The 15,047-nt window shown below is 35.5% G+C and overlaps 1 protein-coding gene and 1 long non-coding RNA gene across 5 annotated transcripts; both read left to right on the forward strand.

The window, feature by feature from the left end:
- Nucleotides 1–667: 667 nt before the first annotated feature.
- Nucleotides 668–2,716, forward strand: LOC141663544 (protein LOL1-like). 4 transcript variants are annotated; one of them, XM_074469315.1, is made up of 6 exons: nucleotides 668–951; nucleotides 1,025–1,154; nucleotides 1,652–1,765; nucleotides 1,969–2,082; nucleotides 2,169–2,278; nucleotides 2,428–2,716. In XM_074469315.1, exons 2-6 carry the CDS (start codon nucleotides 1,094–1,096, stop codon nucleotides 2,464–2,466), a joined length of 438 nt encoding a protein of 145 aa, XP_074325416.1. In that variant the 5' UTR covers nucleotides 668–951; nucleotides 1,025–1,093; the 3' UTR covers nucleotides 2,467–2,716. The 4 variants fall into 4 exon arrangements, with proteins under 4 accessions (XP_074325416.1, XP_074325417.1, XP_074325414.1 ...); XM_074469316.1 differs by having other exon boundaries at nucleotides 668–860; XM_074469313.1 differs by having other exon boundaries at nucleotides 669–860; nucleotides 973–1,154.
- An 8,239-nt stretch (nucleotides 2,717–10,955) lies between these two features.
- LOC141668312 (uncharacterized) lies at nucleotides 10,956–11,527 on the forward strand. Its single transcript, XR_012552991.1, has 3 exons — nucleotides 10,956–11,250; nucleotides 11,322–11,425; nucleotides 11,456–11,527. It is a non-coding gene; the product is annotated as an uncharacterized LOC141668312 (long non-coding RNA).
- Nucleotides 11,528–15,047: the final 3,520 nt, after the last annotated feature.

Genomic DNA, 15,047 nt, shown 5'->3' on the forward strand with positions numbered 1-15,047 from the left:
TTCAGTTGATTAGGATATTACGTACTTGCCACGTATAACTATCACTTATCAGATCATCGCTGGTAGTGATTTTTGTTAAAATTAGTAGTAGGGTTGGCAGCTGGGTAAATGAACCACACCAAATCTTTACGAATCTAAAATTAATGGTACTAGTCGATACACTGCCGCACTGGAAAGCAATACATACATAATGGTGGGCGGGGGCCAAAAAGTTTGAGATGATCATACCACCATACAAATAATTACAACACCATATTATACTTGCTATTAGCTACATTATGGCCTCATTATAGAATTAATTTAAAAAATTAAAACTTTATACGTATTTAGGGGCATTTTTCTCCTTTTTCTCTTTTTTTAATCATGTAATGTATTTAATCTTCAATCATTCATTTTGATTAACACCATCAAATCAAAGCCATTGTCTCTAAACTTGCTGCAACGAGTCGTAATATGACGAACAGAGAAAGAGGTCTAGATGACCAGATGTTAAATGGTATGATCTTGACATGCAACCTTGCATATTTACCCTCCTTTATTTACTGCATTTTTTTTTATAATTTTGTCAAAATATGACAAGAGAGTATATCAAATTTTGACACGTTTACTAATAAACAACCCTGTCCAGGACCTAAACTTTTTATAGTATTGTTGTTTTTATGTAAAAACTGCTCCCTTCTAACTTTATAACAGGAGTCTGTGAATTTCCTGTTTATTGATGTCAACAGTTGTAAACTTACTAGCCTCCACATCTCACACTACCCCCACTTCCCTCCATACAACCTGCAAAGCTAATTGCTTTTCCACACACCAAATAATGCATAGCTTTCTATAGTTGGTTAGAACAACATCTTAGTTAGGCAAGGAGCAAATTTATTTTATTCTCTTTAAGTATTCTACAAACATTTAGCATGCTACCAAGTTTTTGAATAGTTTTGGCTAATCTCTACTGTAAGTTCTTGTTTTTTTCAGTAGTAAATGGTGATGACAGATGCATTGCTGATTTGCTGGTAGATTTTTGTAGCCAGCTTTGGAGATCTTGGTAAAGCAGAGTAATTGCCTTTGCTATCTCTGTGTGTGTATTAGGTTCATAATGCCAGTTCCTCTTGCTCCATATCCTTTGCCACCTGCGCCATGTACACCACCTCCAAATGGTATTTTACTCATCATTTCAAACTTTTTTCTTATGTATCTTGTGAATGAGGATTGATCACCAGTTAAGTAGACAGTGAAAGGAGTGTAATGATTTTTTTCCAAGCTCTTCAGATTTGGGTAGTCAGATATAAGTCAAGCATGGTTGTTTGTAGAGCTCTCTATCATAGTAAGGATTAGGAAATATAGAGACTAATATCGTAATTTGAACTATACAAATGTCAATATTTGAAAAAACCGGGGATTTTCACAAAAACAGTTCCTCTGCTTCTTGGAGTAGGACCATTAAGAGGTAATGTCTATGGACATTTAAATAATGCAAGACCCTACTTTCGAGTGGGATATACTGAGTATGTTTGGTTTGACACTCCGAAAGTATGTAACTAACTTCAAGATTCATTCGGAAAATTTTAACCAAATCGGAGATGTTTCTTTGATCAAAATCAAAGTCTTTTGATCAATGTGCTACGTTTGTAATTATTTTAGTGTTTGTGATCAGGTTCCCAGAGCCAGCTTGTTTGTTCCGGATGTCGAAACCTATTACTCTATCCACTCGGGGCAACCTCAGTATGTTGTGCCGTTTGTAATGCAGTAACAGCTGTGCCACCTCCAGGTTTGTATATACAATTTGGCGCATCTGTTGGTCTTTAAGCAATTTTCAACCTCTCTTATATTTCTTTGTATTGGGGAAAATATGGAAATCAATAGGCTGTAAAGTTGAACCACCTATGTAATATTCCACTAGGGATTAAAAGTTTTGAGGTATAGATCAATTTGTTAATTCATTTATATGCTGCAAATTTGGCTACTAAACAGGCACAGAAAATGCTCAATTGGTCTGTGGAGGTTGCCACACATTGTTAATGTACATTCGTGGCGCAACCAGTGTAAAATGTTCATGCTGTCACACTGTCAACTTAGCTATGGAGGGTAAAAGTCTTTTCCTACCATTCAAAACCACAAAATGTGTATATATGCAGAATGCTCTTGAACTCATATTGATGTGCTTTGTGCAGCTAATAAAGTAGCACATGTCAACTGTGGAAATTGTCAAATGTTGTTAATGTATCAATATGGCGCACAGTCTGTTAGATGTGCAGTTTGCCATTTTGTGACTTCAGTTGGGGTAAGTGTTTACATGATTTTCTTCTTCTTTTCACCTTACAGTATTCACACTGATGGTTAGTATAATTGCCAGCATCATGAACTCTACACTAAATATTAGTATATTTCTTGAATTTCAGCTTTAAAATTACCATCACCCATATCATGCAGGTACCAACAGCCACCGTGGAGCAGAAACTCAACTGCTAAGTCAAGAATGCTTAAATTACTAGAAACAATCTTGAGGACTTATTATTATTACGTGTGTCCTAGTTACATGTATAGCCTTGCTAAATTTCTTCTGCAATAGTTCTCTATGAATAAGCATTTTTGTCAGGTTGCTTGTTTGAAAGGGCTTCGGAGTTAATGTTTAAGGATGAAAAAAGGTTCTTTTGTCATACAGTGGTTGTAAATCATTGGAATTATTTGCTTGAATCAATTTTATGTCAAATTATCAACATGTTGAACCGGTCATAGAAATTTATGTGGAGAGAAATATCTTGAGTTTGGATAATCATATATCTCAGAAATTGACACTTTGAGGCAAAGAGATCACAAGAAATTAAATTAGCTAGTAATCAGAATCCTGTAAACGAATAAGATTTGAATGCAGCCATAAGCTAACATGATATGTTTCAGAAAGAAATCTCTTTTCGATTGCACGATCCAGCCAACCTAGCTAAGCTGCTAATTTCAGATTTTAATTTGGAGTGATATTTGAATTAATCAAGTCGTGTCACATCTGAGTGAATTAGGTCTGATCTGGATGTGCGAGACATTGGCTCCTGTAAAGAAGACAAGATAATAGACCTAGTCGCCTAGAAATAACATTTCACAAATTTGAAGTTTTGAAGATGAAGTCTATCAGAAATGTCAATTTTTAACTTATATTCTCTCCACACAAAGCCTCAAAAGATTCTTAAGAGATAAGACTTTGATAATACTTGAAAGCCGTGTGTGTGAGATGCGCAATGGAACAATCAAGACATTAGGCAGGTATCATATCAACAAGCCAGTGGGGAGATCAGGATAGAACTTCAGTTCATTTCAATAATAGGGACACCCTGGTCTTTGAAACTATTTGTTCTCCCCCATAATTGTTGTTTAATTACTCATTCCGTCCCTGTGTTTATATGTCTTTGTTTGATTTTTTATGGCCAAATTAACTCACTTTGACCGTAAATTAAATATCAATCTTTCATTATTTTGAAAAACTGAATAATACGTATTAAAGTTGATTACATGTATTTTTTAATGATATAATTTTTATAATTTTTTTTAATTATATATTATATGAAATTTTCAGATAAAATTGAGTTAAATTGAACACAAAATGTCAAACAGTACAGATAAATTGGGACTTGGGACGGACGGAGTATTATACTTTTGATCTTTCCGAGGAGCAAAAATACCACAACAAAGACACGTACTGTAGTTTAACCAGCACGAGCTGCACAAATAGCAAACAAATATCTTGGAGCATCTCCAACCTATTACACTATTTTTGGATTAAAATAATTTTAAAAATATGTTATTTTTAAATTCAACTCTAATCCATGAATACCAAATTTTACACCATTATTATACTATATAGATTATTTTAGAGTAAAGTGCACTTTGTGTACGTACACTTTGTGTGTCAGACCACTTTAGGTATTATACTTTAAAAACTCTCATTTCATGTACATTAACTCTGCCCGTTTTTGTGGTTAGTGTATTTCTGTCAAATAGAACTAACACCGTTACTTTTGCTAGGGGCAGTTTTGTCAATAAACATATACAGTTAAAACCTCCAAATTACTTTACCCTTTTCATTTCATCACTTCGTCTTTGTCTTGATGTCTTCCCTCCCGCCAATTTTCTCTTGCCTCTGCTCATTCGACCAAGAATGGGGTGGTTTCGGAGAAAAGCTAGTGACAAAGACTTCTACAAGCCAGATGAAGGTCCTGATTATGATGGTAAGAACTTACACTCGGTTTTGTGTACTTAGGGTTTGTTTTTAATTAAGTTTTTACCCTGAGTTGTGACCTAGGGTTTGTTCTGCTTATGATCTGTTCCTAGAATTTGTTAAATAGGGTTTTATCCATGTACGAGTGTTAAGTGCATTTGTTAAAATCAATATGTTATTGTCGATCCCTGTGCATGTTGTCATCGATTTGTTATAACATTCGAAATATGTAATTGCTAAAAAGAAGTGTTTTTATGTTTTTCTGACAATGTGTTGTTCAGTATAGCTGAATAAAGGATGGGTAAATGTGTTTTTTTTTTGAAATGTGTAATTGCTATAATGGAGTGTTCTGTAGTGTCAATTTGTTGTTTAGTAAAGCATGGGTAAAGTTGTTTTACAAGGTAAATTTGGTTGTTGCAGCTTATGAAGACATGTTCACTATTAAAATGCATTATGGGGGCAAGTTTAGTGAGACAGATTTAGGCATTCAATATGTTGGGGGGTCCTATGACTATTTTGATTTGTGTGAGTCAGATACAATGAGTATACTGGAGTTGATAAGCATGTTAAAAGAGTGTGGGGAAATAGGAGTGTACACCTTATTCTATAAGTGGCCAAAGACTGATATGACAAGAGGTTTGCATACCTTGGATAGAGATTGCGATATTGTAGAAATGTGTGAGTTGCTTCCACCATCAAAGGTTATATATGTGTATGCCATCACAACTGATCATATTGTTGTAGTTGATGCTGATGGGGTGCCCACTCAGGAGTTTGCCCCCTCACAGGTTGAAAATATGGAGTATGTTGATCATACCACAGAGCAGGTGGGAGAAAATATTGCTGATATGATGGAAGATCATGAAGGAGATATTAGCGACAATGTAAGGGGGGTTCAGTGATGATGAATCTGATGAGGACTACAACCCAGTGGAGGATAGAGATGTTCTGAGTGATTGTAGTTTTTACTCTGATGCTTCAAATATGGATTCAACTGATGATGAGGTTTGTAATCACAAGATTTTGAGGGATAAGAAAAAGAAAGAGAAGGCCCAAGGGATAGGGAAAAAGAAACCAAATGATAGAGCAAACATTATTGAGAAGCCTGCGGAAAAGGACACAGTTCCTGAGAATGAAAAATTGGAAGATGACAAAAGTTGTAGTGAAGATGAAGGAGGAAATGTCAGTGATGCCTCTACTAACTATGCATCCAGTGATGAAGAGAGGATGGCATGCAATTCAACTGATGAAGAGGAAGTCACATTTCCAGTCTTCAATCCCATAACTGACATGAAGGACCCGGAGTTCCAGCTTGGTATGTTATTTCCAAATGCTAAAATCTTCAGAGCTGCAGTGAGAAAGCAAGCAATTATGCACAGAAGACCTATTAAGATATGCAGGAACTATGGTATCAGGGTGAGGTTTATTTGTGAGAAGCCATGTGAATGGAAGATTTATGCCTCAAAGATGAACTCTACCAATACCTATCATATCAAGGTATACAAATCTAAACATACCTGCACAACTACTTTTTATCAGAAACAAATTAATTCAAGGTGGATTGCTGATCATTATGAAGATGAAATCAGGATGAATCCAACATGGCCACTAACTGCTTTTTTGAAAAAAGTTGTTAATGATTGGCATTGTCATGTTAGTGTATATGCAATTGCAAGGGCAAAGAATAAAGCTTTGGACAACATAAATGGTAAACATGTGGATCAGTATGGGAGAGTATGGGAGTATGGGAGCAGATTTTGAAGGTGATGCCTCGGTCAACAGTTCAAATTATGACAGAAGATCAAGAACTAGCAGGTGGTAGAAAGAGATTTAAGAGAATGTACATATGCCTTGGTCCACTAAAAATGGGATTCAGAAATGGTTGTAGGCCATTGCTTGGACGAGATGGATGTCATTTGAAGGGCCCATATGGTGGCCAGTTGCTTGCAGCTGTGGCAACAGATGCAAATGATGGAATGTATCCCCTTGCCTGGGCAGTAGTAGAAGCTGAGAATAATGACAGTTGGAACTGGTTTCTAGAGAGCCTCAAGTCTGACATGAGGATAGAGAATGATGGTGCATTCAGTTTTATAAGTGACAGACAAAAGGTAAAAGATTTGAATAATAATACTTCTATATATAATAGTAGTTAATGATTGGTTGGTGCTTTGGCAGGTCCTGATAAATGCTTTGGAAGCTGTATTTCCTAATGCAGAACACAGGTTCTGTGTCATGCATCTATATAGGAACATGTGGAAGGAGCATAAAGGCATTTATGTGAGGATGTATTTGTGGTTGGCTGCTAGGGCCACCACTGACTATATATTTAACAAACATATGCAAGAGATGAAAAAAGTTTGTCAAATTTTACATTTTTTCATATAAAGTGCAATTACATTTCATTAACTATACTCTTATATTTACATTTATGTCTAACAGTTGTCAATGAAGTGCTTTGAATGACTTAGTGAAAAACCTAGAAGTCAGTGGTCCCGGAGTGCATTCAGGAATCTTTGCAGGAGTGACATGTTTGTTAATAACCATTGTGAGGTTTTTAACAGCACAATCAGGAAATACAGGGACCTACCTATTATATCTATGCTAAAGGCCATTCATAATGATGTTATGGTGAGAATTCAGAAGAGAAGAGACAAAATATTGAACAACTATGTCCTCAATCCAGTGTGTCCTAATGCTATGAGGAGGCTGAACAAGTAAGTCAAATAACTTTCTTTAGGTACCTTTGGATTCATACCTGAGATATTGATAACTATGATTTTGTTCTTACTTGTAGGGCAATAGATCAGAGTAAAGATTGTCATGTGACTTAGAGTGGAGGTGCTAGGTATTTAGTGACAATGTTTGCTGGTGGTTATGAGATGGTAGTAGATTTGGAGGCTCATAATTATGCATGTAAGAAGTGGGGTCTGTCTGGTATTCCTTGTTACCATGCTTGTGCATGCATAGCATGGAGCAAGAAACCATATGAGCCTTTTATTCACATGTCATACAGCAAAGACATGTTTTTAGAATGTTATTCAAACATTGTTGAGCCAATAGTAGGAGAGACCGAATGGACTGAAACACCCTATCCAAGGCCCTTGCCCCCAGAAAAAAGGTTCAACCTGGGAGGCCAAAGAAGCAGAGGAGCAAGGTGAATGATATAGCTGATGAATCTGGAACAAAGCTTAAAAAACACAACATCAAAATAAAGTGTACCTACTGTACTGAGGTCAATCATAATATAAGGACTTGTCCTGCTAGGGTAAGCCTATTTATGTTTAATATTGTTGCTGATTATTTTGTTAAGACATTAATACTAGGAACAGTGCACTTACACAGGCACATGATAGAGCAAATGGATGTGAGAAGGTGGTCAAGGTTAGGACTAAAACCCCTAAGAAGCGATAAATGACCGCTGAAGGCCAGGATGCTTCCACTGAAGCTGGTGAAGGTGGGACAACAAGTGCTGTAGGTAATGTAAGTAATGGGACAACAAATGGAGCAGCTTCTGAGGTGAGTAAAAGGACCATTGCTGAAGGCACTCAGGGTGGGGTATTACTAAACAAGAGTAGAAGGGCAAAGGTTTAAAAAACTCCGCTTCATATTGAGGCACATCAGACAAATGTTCAAGGTCAGGCAACCACAACTACTAGGGCACATATTGAGGCAAGGAGGAGGCAAATGGAGGCTAATTTAAGCAAGCACCCTGTCTGGAAAATTTGAGTATTATCATAGTCTATTTGAACTTGGTATTAGGATGCTTTGTATACCCTATTGTCCACCTGATGTATGTTGCTTCATGTAGTTGCTTGGTGGAATATTTTGGTACGGTGCTCATAATGTATTGTCACCATGTGCTTAATGCTTAATATCTTATGGTTTTTTGCTTATATTGTATTTGTCGCTCATTAATATCATACAATATGTTGCTTATATTATTTGTCGGATATTAATCATATAGTCTTACAATGTGCATTGTCGATTGATCTATAAGTGCTTCAAACTTAACGTAACAAAAATAATTACCAAACATATTTTCCAATCAAAGTCTAATATTACATCAACCAAAGCACCCTTACATTGTTCAAAGAAACCACCTAGTATATTGTACCTAAACAAAAACACCAACAATATACAACTAAATTGGAGTCACTAAATTGTGCATACTTGGCACAACTACATCTGCAAACCAAAACCATCTGCAAACAACAATCATTCAGTGCTTTAATCAGATTCAGAAGAGTAACCTCCATCCTCAACCACGGCTTCCTGTCCAACTGCGCCAAGAACCATGTTCATCATTAGCGAAAATAACACAAAAATAGCAATGACAGTGAACTCTTGCTTCTTCTTCACATTATTCATCTCAGTTTGATGCTTTTCGATAAGCCTATCCATCCTACGCCCGAACCTGTGCACCTGCTCAGCAATACTTTCTTGCAGCTCCTCAATCATTGCTACAACTCGAGGTCCAAGTGGTGGGTCTACCCACTTGTGGTAGCCACATTCTTCTTCGACACATTCTCTGAACCTCCTTCCAGCGTTTTCGCCGTACCAACGAGTCTTCACCACGCTCATCCGGTTGCAATCACATGCCAGATCAAGAATGTCATCATAGTTTTCCATGTTTTCTGTCATTTCTATAGAGGGTGGATGCAATTAGGGTTTAGATATCAAGCAATTGGGGATGGGGGTAAATACAGTGGGGAATGGACTTAAATAGAGCCGTTGTATATTTTATTGACAAAACTGCCCCCACCAAAAGTAATGGTTATGTGCTCTATTTGATGAAAATACACTAACCACAAAAACGGGCAAAGTTCATGTACACGAAATGAGAGTTTTTAAAGTATGATACCTAAAGTGGTTTAACATACAAAGTGCACGTACACAAAGTGCACTTTACTCATTATTTTATTACTAAAGTACAAAAGTAAAGTTAAAATTAATAAAGTGATTGGATACAAATGGAACAAATTTATTTTTAGTAAATGAGTACAAGGATAACACGAGAATATACAAAAATTCTAAAAATTTAGTTTGACACGGAATTTGGTGTAACTTTTGATGTCACACCGAAATGGTATAACTTTTAGAGTTAGGTTGGAGATGAATTTTACATCAAAATAGTGTAAAAGTGCAAATTTAGAGTGGGGTTGGAGATTCTTAAACTAGAGCTGTCAATTCGTTCGTTTTGTGTACTTTCGTGTCGTGTACTTTCGTGTTTCGTATCATGAATGTCTAACAAAAACCCAAACCGTTAAGGATTCATTTCATTTCGTATTCGTGTACCTTCATTTCGTGTACGTTTCATGTCGTGTTTCGTGTAATTTAAAATTAATAATAAAAATAAAGATAAATAAAATGTATATTAAATTTTTACTAGTCGAGTTTTAAGTCAATAAGTAATAAAGACTCAAGTGTAGTGAAATCCTATAAAATTTAAATTTGAATTTATTTTGTATCTATTTTATGTAAATATTATATGTAAAATATTATTATAAAATATATGTATTCATATGATTTTGATAAATTTATTTAATATTTATATATTTCGTATACTTTTGTTTCACGTCGTGTACCCAAGTGTAAATCCCAAATCGACACTAAATTTATCTGTATACTTTCGTGTTCGTGTATTTTTATATTTACGTATCAAAACTATCAAACTAAACCCATTATTTTTGTATAATTTTCGTATCTTATTATCGTGTACGCTTGACTACATAGAGACAGAGTACCATTTTCGCTGGAAGCATCTTCTACAAGATCACCAAAACAGGGCAACACCTGCCAAATTCATAGCCACTGTCATTTATAACATTTATTTTAAGCGGGGCGCTCAGACTGGATAGATCTTTACCAGTAAAATTTTTGCCTTAGCAAATTTTTCACTATAACTTTATAAGATATTCAATATACAAATTTATCCAAACAAATATTGATCAAGTTATTTTCACTTTTCAGTCATCAATTTAAGCAGCTTAAAACCTTAGGTAATTATTTCAAGTTTTGGGCTCTTGATCACATTTACATTTTAATAATCTACAAATTCTATTTTATATAAATAAAAAATGTTATATAAGTTATTACCATTTTTCCTTCTCAAAATAAAAAAGTCCCTCCGTCCCTTAATAATTTTCTCGTTTGCCTTTATCATGTTTGTCAACTCACATTTTTGATAGTTAATATCTTTAATTTTATATTAATATAAAATATAAAAATTTCACCGTATTAAAGTACTCATAAATATGACTCAAACAAAATCACTCCTGACTACATCTATTCTTACAGATTAGGCGTAAATTAATAATTTGTCTCATGTTATGAACAGTGCCGACATATGAAACGAGAAAAGTAATAAGGTACGGAGGGAGTACATTTTTCCAGAGTGTACAAAAATAATTTATTTATTTTTTCTTATTTTTTTGGATGATAAAAAAGTATCTTCAACAACAACACGAGAGAACATCCCTCACTCTCCCTGTTGTAACTTGTTTTACAATACTATTTTTAGGTCATCTGCACTCTGACAAATAATTAAATTATTACTTTTTATATTATTATTTTTATATTATTTGTAGCAGTCTTATTTCAAAAAATATTTAAATAATTTATACGGCAACTTAACTTATTTTAAAAAATTTATAAAAAATAATAATGTATATTATCCGGAACACAATTGTAAAGGGCACAGCCTAAATTAACATCTCATCTCAACTTAATATTTTAAGGCTAATAAAGGTAATCAAGTAATTGGGATGAAGTCAACATTGATACTACAGAGAATTACATCAGAATTGTAGGAGTTTACTTGCTCAGATAAATAATCAGAAGTGTTTGGTTGATTATGTGATAATTGATATTCTATGTGATAATCATAAAGGTAGTTTACACACACTTTCGGTTTCTAATTGTTTGCAAATGTGTATATGGAGCCTTATGCAGTTGTTTGCAAATACGGAGAGGGGAACATGATTCGTAAAACGTCATATTCAGCGACAAATAGAAACAGAATGTACTATAGCTGTCCTAAATCAAAGGTACAAAAATATTTACCTAATTGAATGCGTTAATGATGGAGAAGTCTAATATGAATTTTGTATTATTTCAGAAATGGAAACTGGGAAATGGGACTGGGGCTGCAAACACTTTTTTTGGGAGGATGAGCTCACACTGTTTTCGGCAGGTTCTTCTGATGCTGGTTCTTCTGGTAAGGTTACAGATGGTGATGGTTCTTCTGGTAAGGTTACTGATGGTGATGTGCCTTCTTCTACCCCGCCTTCAACACCTTGTGGCTCTTCTACTTCCACAATCACTTGCCCCATATATCATTTGCCTGCCCCGGTATATTGTGCCTGCCCCTTGTCCATATAACTTGCCCACTGTATCGTTTGCCTGCTCCCCGTCTACCAAACCTACCCTAGTTTTAATATACCTGCCCCTTTTGTCAATTCCCTGCTCATTTTCTAATATAACCTGCCCCTTTTTCATTTGCCTATCCCTTGGATCATTTGCCTGCCCCTGTCTTGTGTGTAAACATGTGCACGATACATAAAAAGTGAAAAGTAAAGTAAGCATACATAAAATATTAGATAAGACAAGTATCAATTTTGATCAAACTGAAATTTAGTCATAAACCAAAATTACAAAACTGAAATTTCGATTAAAATTACCCGCACACTTGTTGGCATGAATGTAAGAACATCAAAGTGTGACCTTGTGACGTGAAATGTGATGATTAGCGACTCTGCAACATTTTAGTGTCAGTCTGATGAATTATTCTATTTTTAACATCATCCATGATATAGTACAGTACTAGTTTTGATAAGTGCTATCTAATGAACATACAGTAAAATATATCAAAATAAAAAAATAAGTAGAAAGCGAGATTAATATAGATCCTTAAATTTGTTACAATTGTTCATAGAATCATATAGCGATTTCTTCTTTATCCTCGTACTTATATAGTTCATAGCCATATTTTATTTGGGTTTTCAAATAATTCAGATCATATTTGATCTTGTTCATTGGCCTCGTCTTTCCATGAATAGTTGTTATATTGCTTCTGAGCTTTCGTTTCTTTTCAGGGCCCTTGCTCTTCGAGCGCCGTCTTCTTTTATTTGGCCCAGCCAAAGCAAATTTGTACTTTTCAGCTGCTTGTCTACGGTGGGGTGAAATAGAGGGTTCAGTGTGGTATGGAGAATATGCAATAAAAATTGTCATAGAAATTAGTAATGATGAATATACAACTGTGAAAAATTAACTACGTTAATTGCAAAAAGTGCAAAAAGAGTTTACCTCTGTCCTTAGAGTTTGGCATGACCTTTGCAGGATGATCAACATTTTGGGGGGTTGCACGATCCTTCTTCCTTCTATACGTCAAATGCACAGGTAGACGTGCCTTTTCTCTAGGGACAAAGTGGGGTGGACTGTGGGGTGCATTGTTATTATCTTGGCCAGCCACATCAGAGTTTGGCATGGCCTTCACATGATGATCAACATCTTGGCAGGTTGCACGACCCTTCTTCCTTCTATACGTAGAATGCACAAGTAGATGTGCCTTTTCTCCAAGGACAAAGTGGGGTGAATTGTAATTTAAGCAGGGCGGGGTTTGGTGACTGAAGTCACCATCTTGGCCAGCCACATGAGAGTTTGGCATGGCCTTCACAGGATGATCAGTATCGGTCTGCAACTCATCCTCATCCTTCTTTCGAGTTATCTCTTTTTCAATAAGCCTGTTAGTTTCATCGGTCTGCCTCTCATCCTCATCCTTCTCTCAATTTATCTCTTCTTCAATAATTTTCTTAGTGGCCCCCTTCATTCACACGCATATTTTGGGTTGAACTAATTACTCCCTACCTAAAAAACAGATAAAAACATGTTTTAAATTTGTTTGAATGTGAGAGAGAGAGGGAGGCAGAGAGAGGGGGAGAGAAGGGGAGGATACTACCATATCAATATTGTCAAGTTGAAATCATTCCGGAGCCTGTTCTAGAAACAGCCTCATCATATGAATGACAAACAACCCACAATCACATCCATTAGGTTGTTGGGGAACCTGAATAGAAGCTAAATGTTAGTATTAAAAACAAACATAAAATCTAAATTATTTTTCTCACAATACCTTAACTATCTTTCTCTTGGTAGGTGGAAAATCTAACGGTTCTCCTTCCCACATTTCTTTGAGACCCCTACGTTGGTAAAACTTGCATATTAGACGACTTCTTATATAGCATATAATAAACACTAGACCACGACTTTTCTTACCATTCAATGATATCACAAATTTCATCACTCGGGTGATAATCATACGAGTCCATGTGGAGGATCAAAATCAAACCCGAGTCTTCTCACTCGATGAAGCACAGAATGACCAAAGTAAAATGACCCATATATTACAGAAAAAGAAAACCATTAAACATGAAAAACAAGTAGCATTGTATAGTATTATAAATACAAATTACTAATTTGAGAAGTTGTTTTAGAAACTTACTTAAAGCATATAGGGAAAAGTATGTAGGAATAATCGCCAAAGCTTCCTTTCCATTAATAGGACCACTTCTGAAGGACTTTTCCATGACTATTAGCCAATTTTGAATAAGAATATGTGTCAAGAACAAGGCTTCTTGCAAAAGATTTTGAAGACATCGTGCGCTTCAAATCCCTATCCAAAAAGAAATAAAAAATTAATAAATATAATGACATTCAAATAAGCTAATTCAAGAAAAGAAAAATATTATTCTGAACACAATTTATGTGTTTACCTTACGTAATAAGATAATACATCTACATGAATCGGGCATTTAGCTTCTATACTTTTCAAGAATTTGTAAGAAACATCTGCATGAACCACCTTGGAAGATGGTTGTGAAAAGAAAGCGGCCTCGTTCAGCTTATGGAAAGCCTTCTCCAATTCAGCAAGTCTAGCCATCACGCTGGGATCAAAAGGCCCAGAGCATGCTTCAGTGCTGGTATTATAATCCTCCTTCAGCATACGGGTAGCCTTCTCTATTTCTTCAATTCTAGCAACCACGCTGGAATCAGAAGGCCCGGAGTGTGCTTGCTCCAATAAAATCACTCTACTCGCTTGCTCTATCAATTTTTTTTTAATTACACCCTTTATTTCTTGACATGTCCAGGCTGACATCACAGGCTTATCAATTTCAATATCCAAAGGACTCATTTTATGGAGAAACACACCTGAGAACAACAAACACAAAAGTAAGTGTTAGACAAACATGACCATCGGGGAAGTATTTCTCAGACTAATACGCAAATCAAAATACCTTCAAGAAGTATGTGCAGCCCCCTAAACCCATATTTCGTGCATCGCTATTTGCTTTACTTTCTGCTCTTCTTTTATAGTCTTTGATGGCCTCAAGAAGGAATTCAAGGACATACTTGGCCCAATTATATTGTCAAGAAAGTAGAGTGGTAGAATCCTATTGATAGCAAGTATAACAATCCACTGATTCCTCACAATGAGTTTCTGAAATCAGTAAGTAAAACTGTAGAGAACACTAAACGCAGATAAAGAACAAACTTTATATGTGCTTAGTGTTAACAGTAGGGAGGCAATAATTAATAGTACACAACTGAATGCAATTAAAGGGAACAAGAGCTACACAAATTTTGTTTTACCAATAACTTATTACTGTCTTGGTAAAAGAATATATAGCTAGCTAGATTTATTTAATTATGAAGAAAAAACCTTACTGGTCCGAAGAAGCTCTTAATACAGTTTGAGGGGGAATCCTAATCCACTCCCGTCCTAACTGGGCTTTTAGGTTAGCTAGTGTCATTGGCATCCGAGAGAGAGCGAGAGATAGGACAAAGA

The sequence above is a fragment of the Apium graveolens genome, chromosome 6, assembly GCF_009905375.1.
Source record: "Apium graveolens cultivar Ventura chromosome 6, ASM990537v1, whole genome shotgun sequence".
Taxonomy (NCBI): domain Eukaryota; kingdom Viridiplantae; phylum Streptophyta; class Magnoliopsida; order Apiales; family Apiaceae; genus Apium; species Apium graveolens.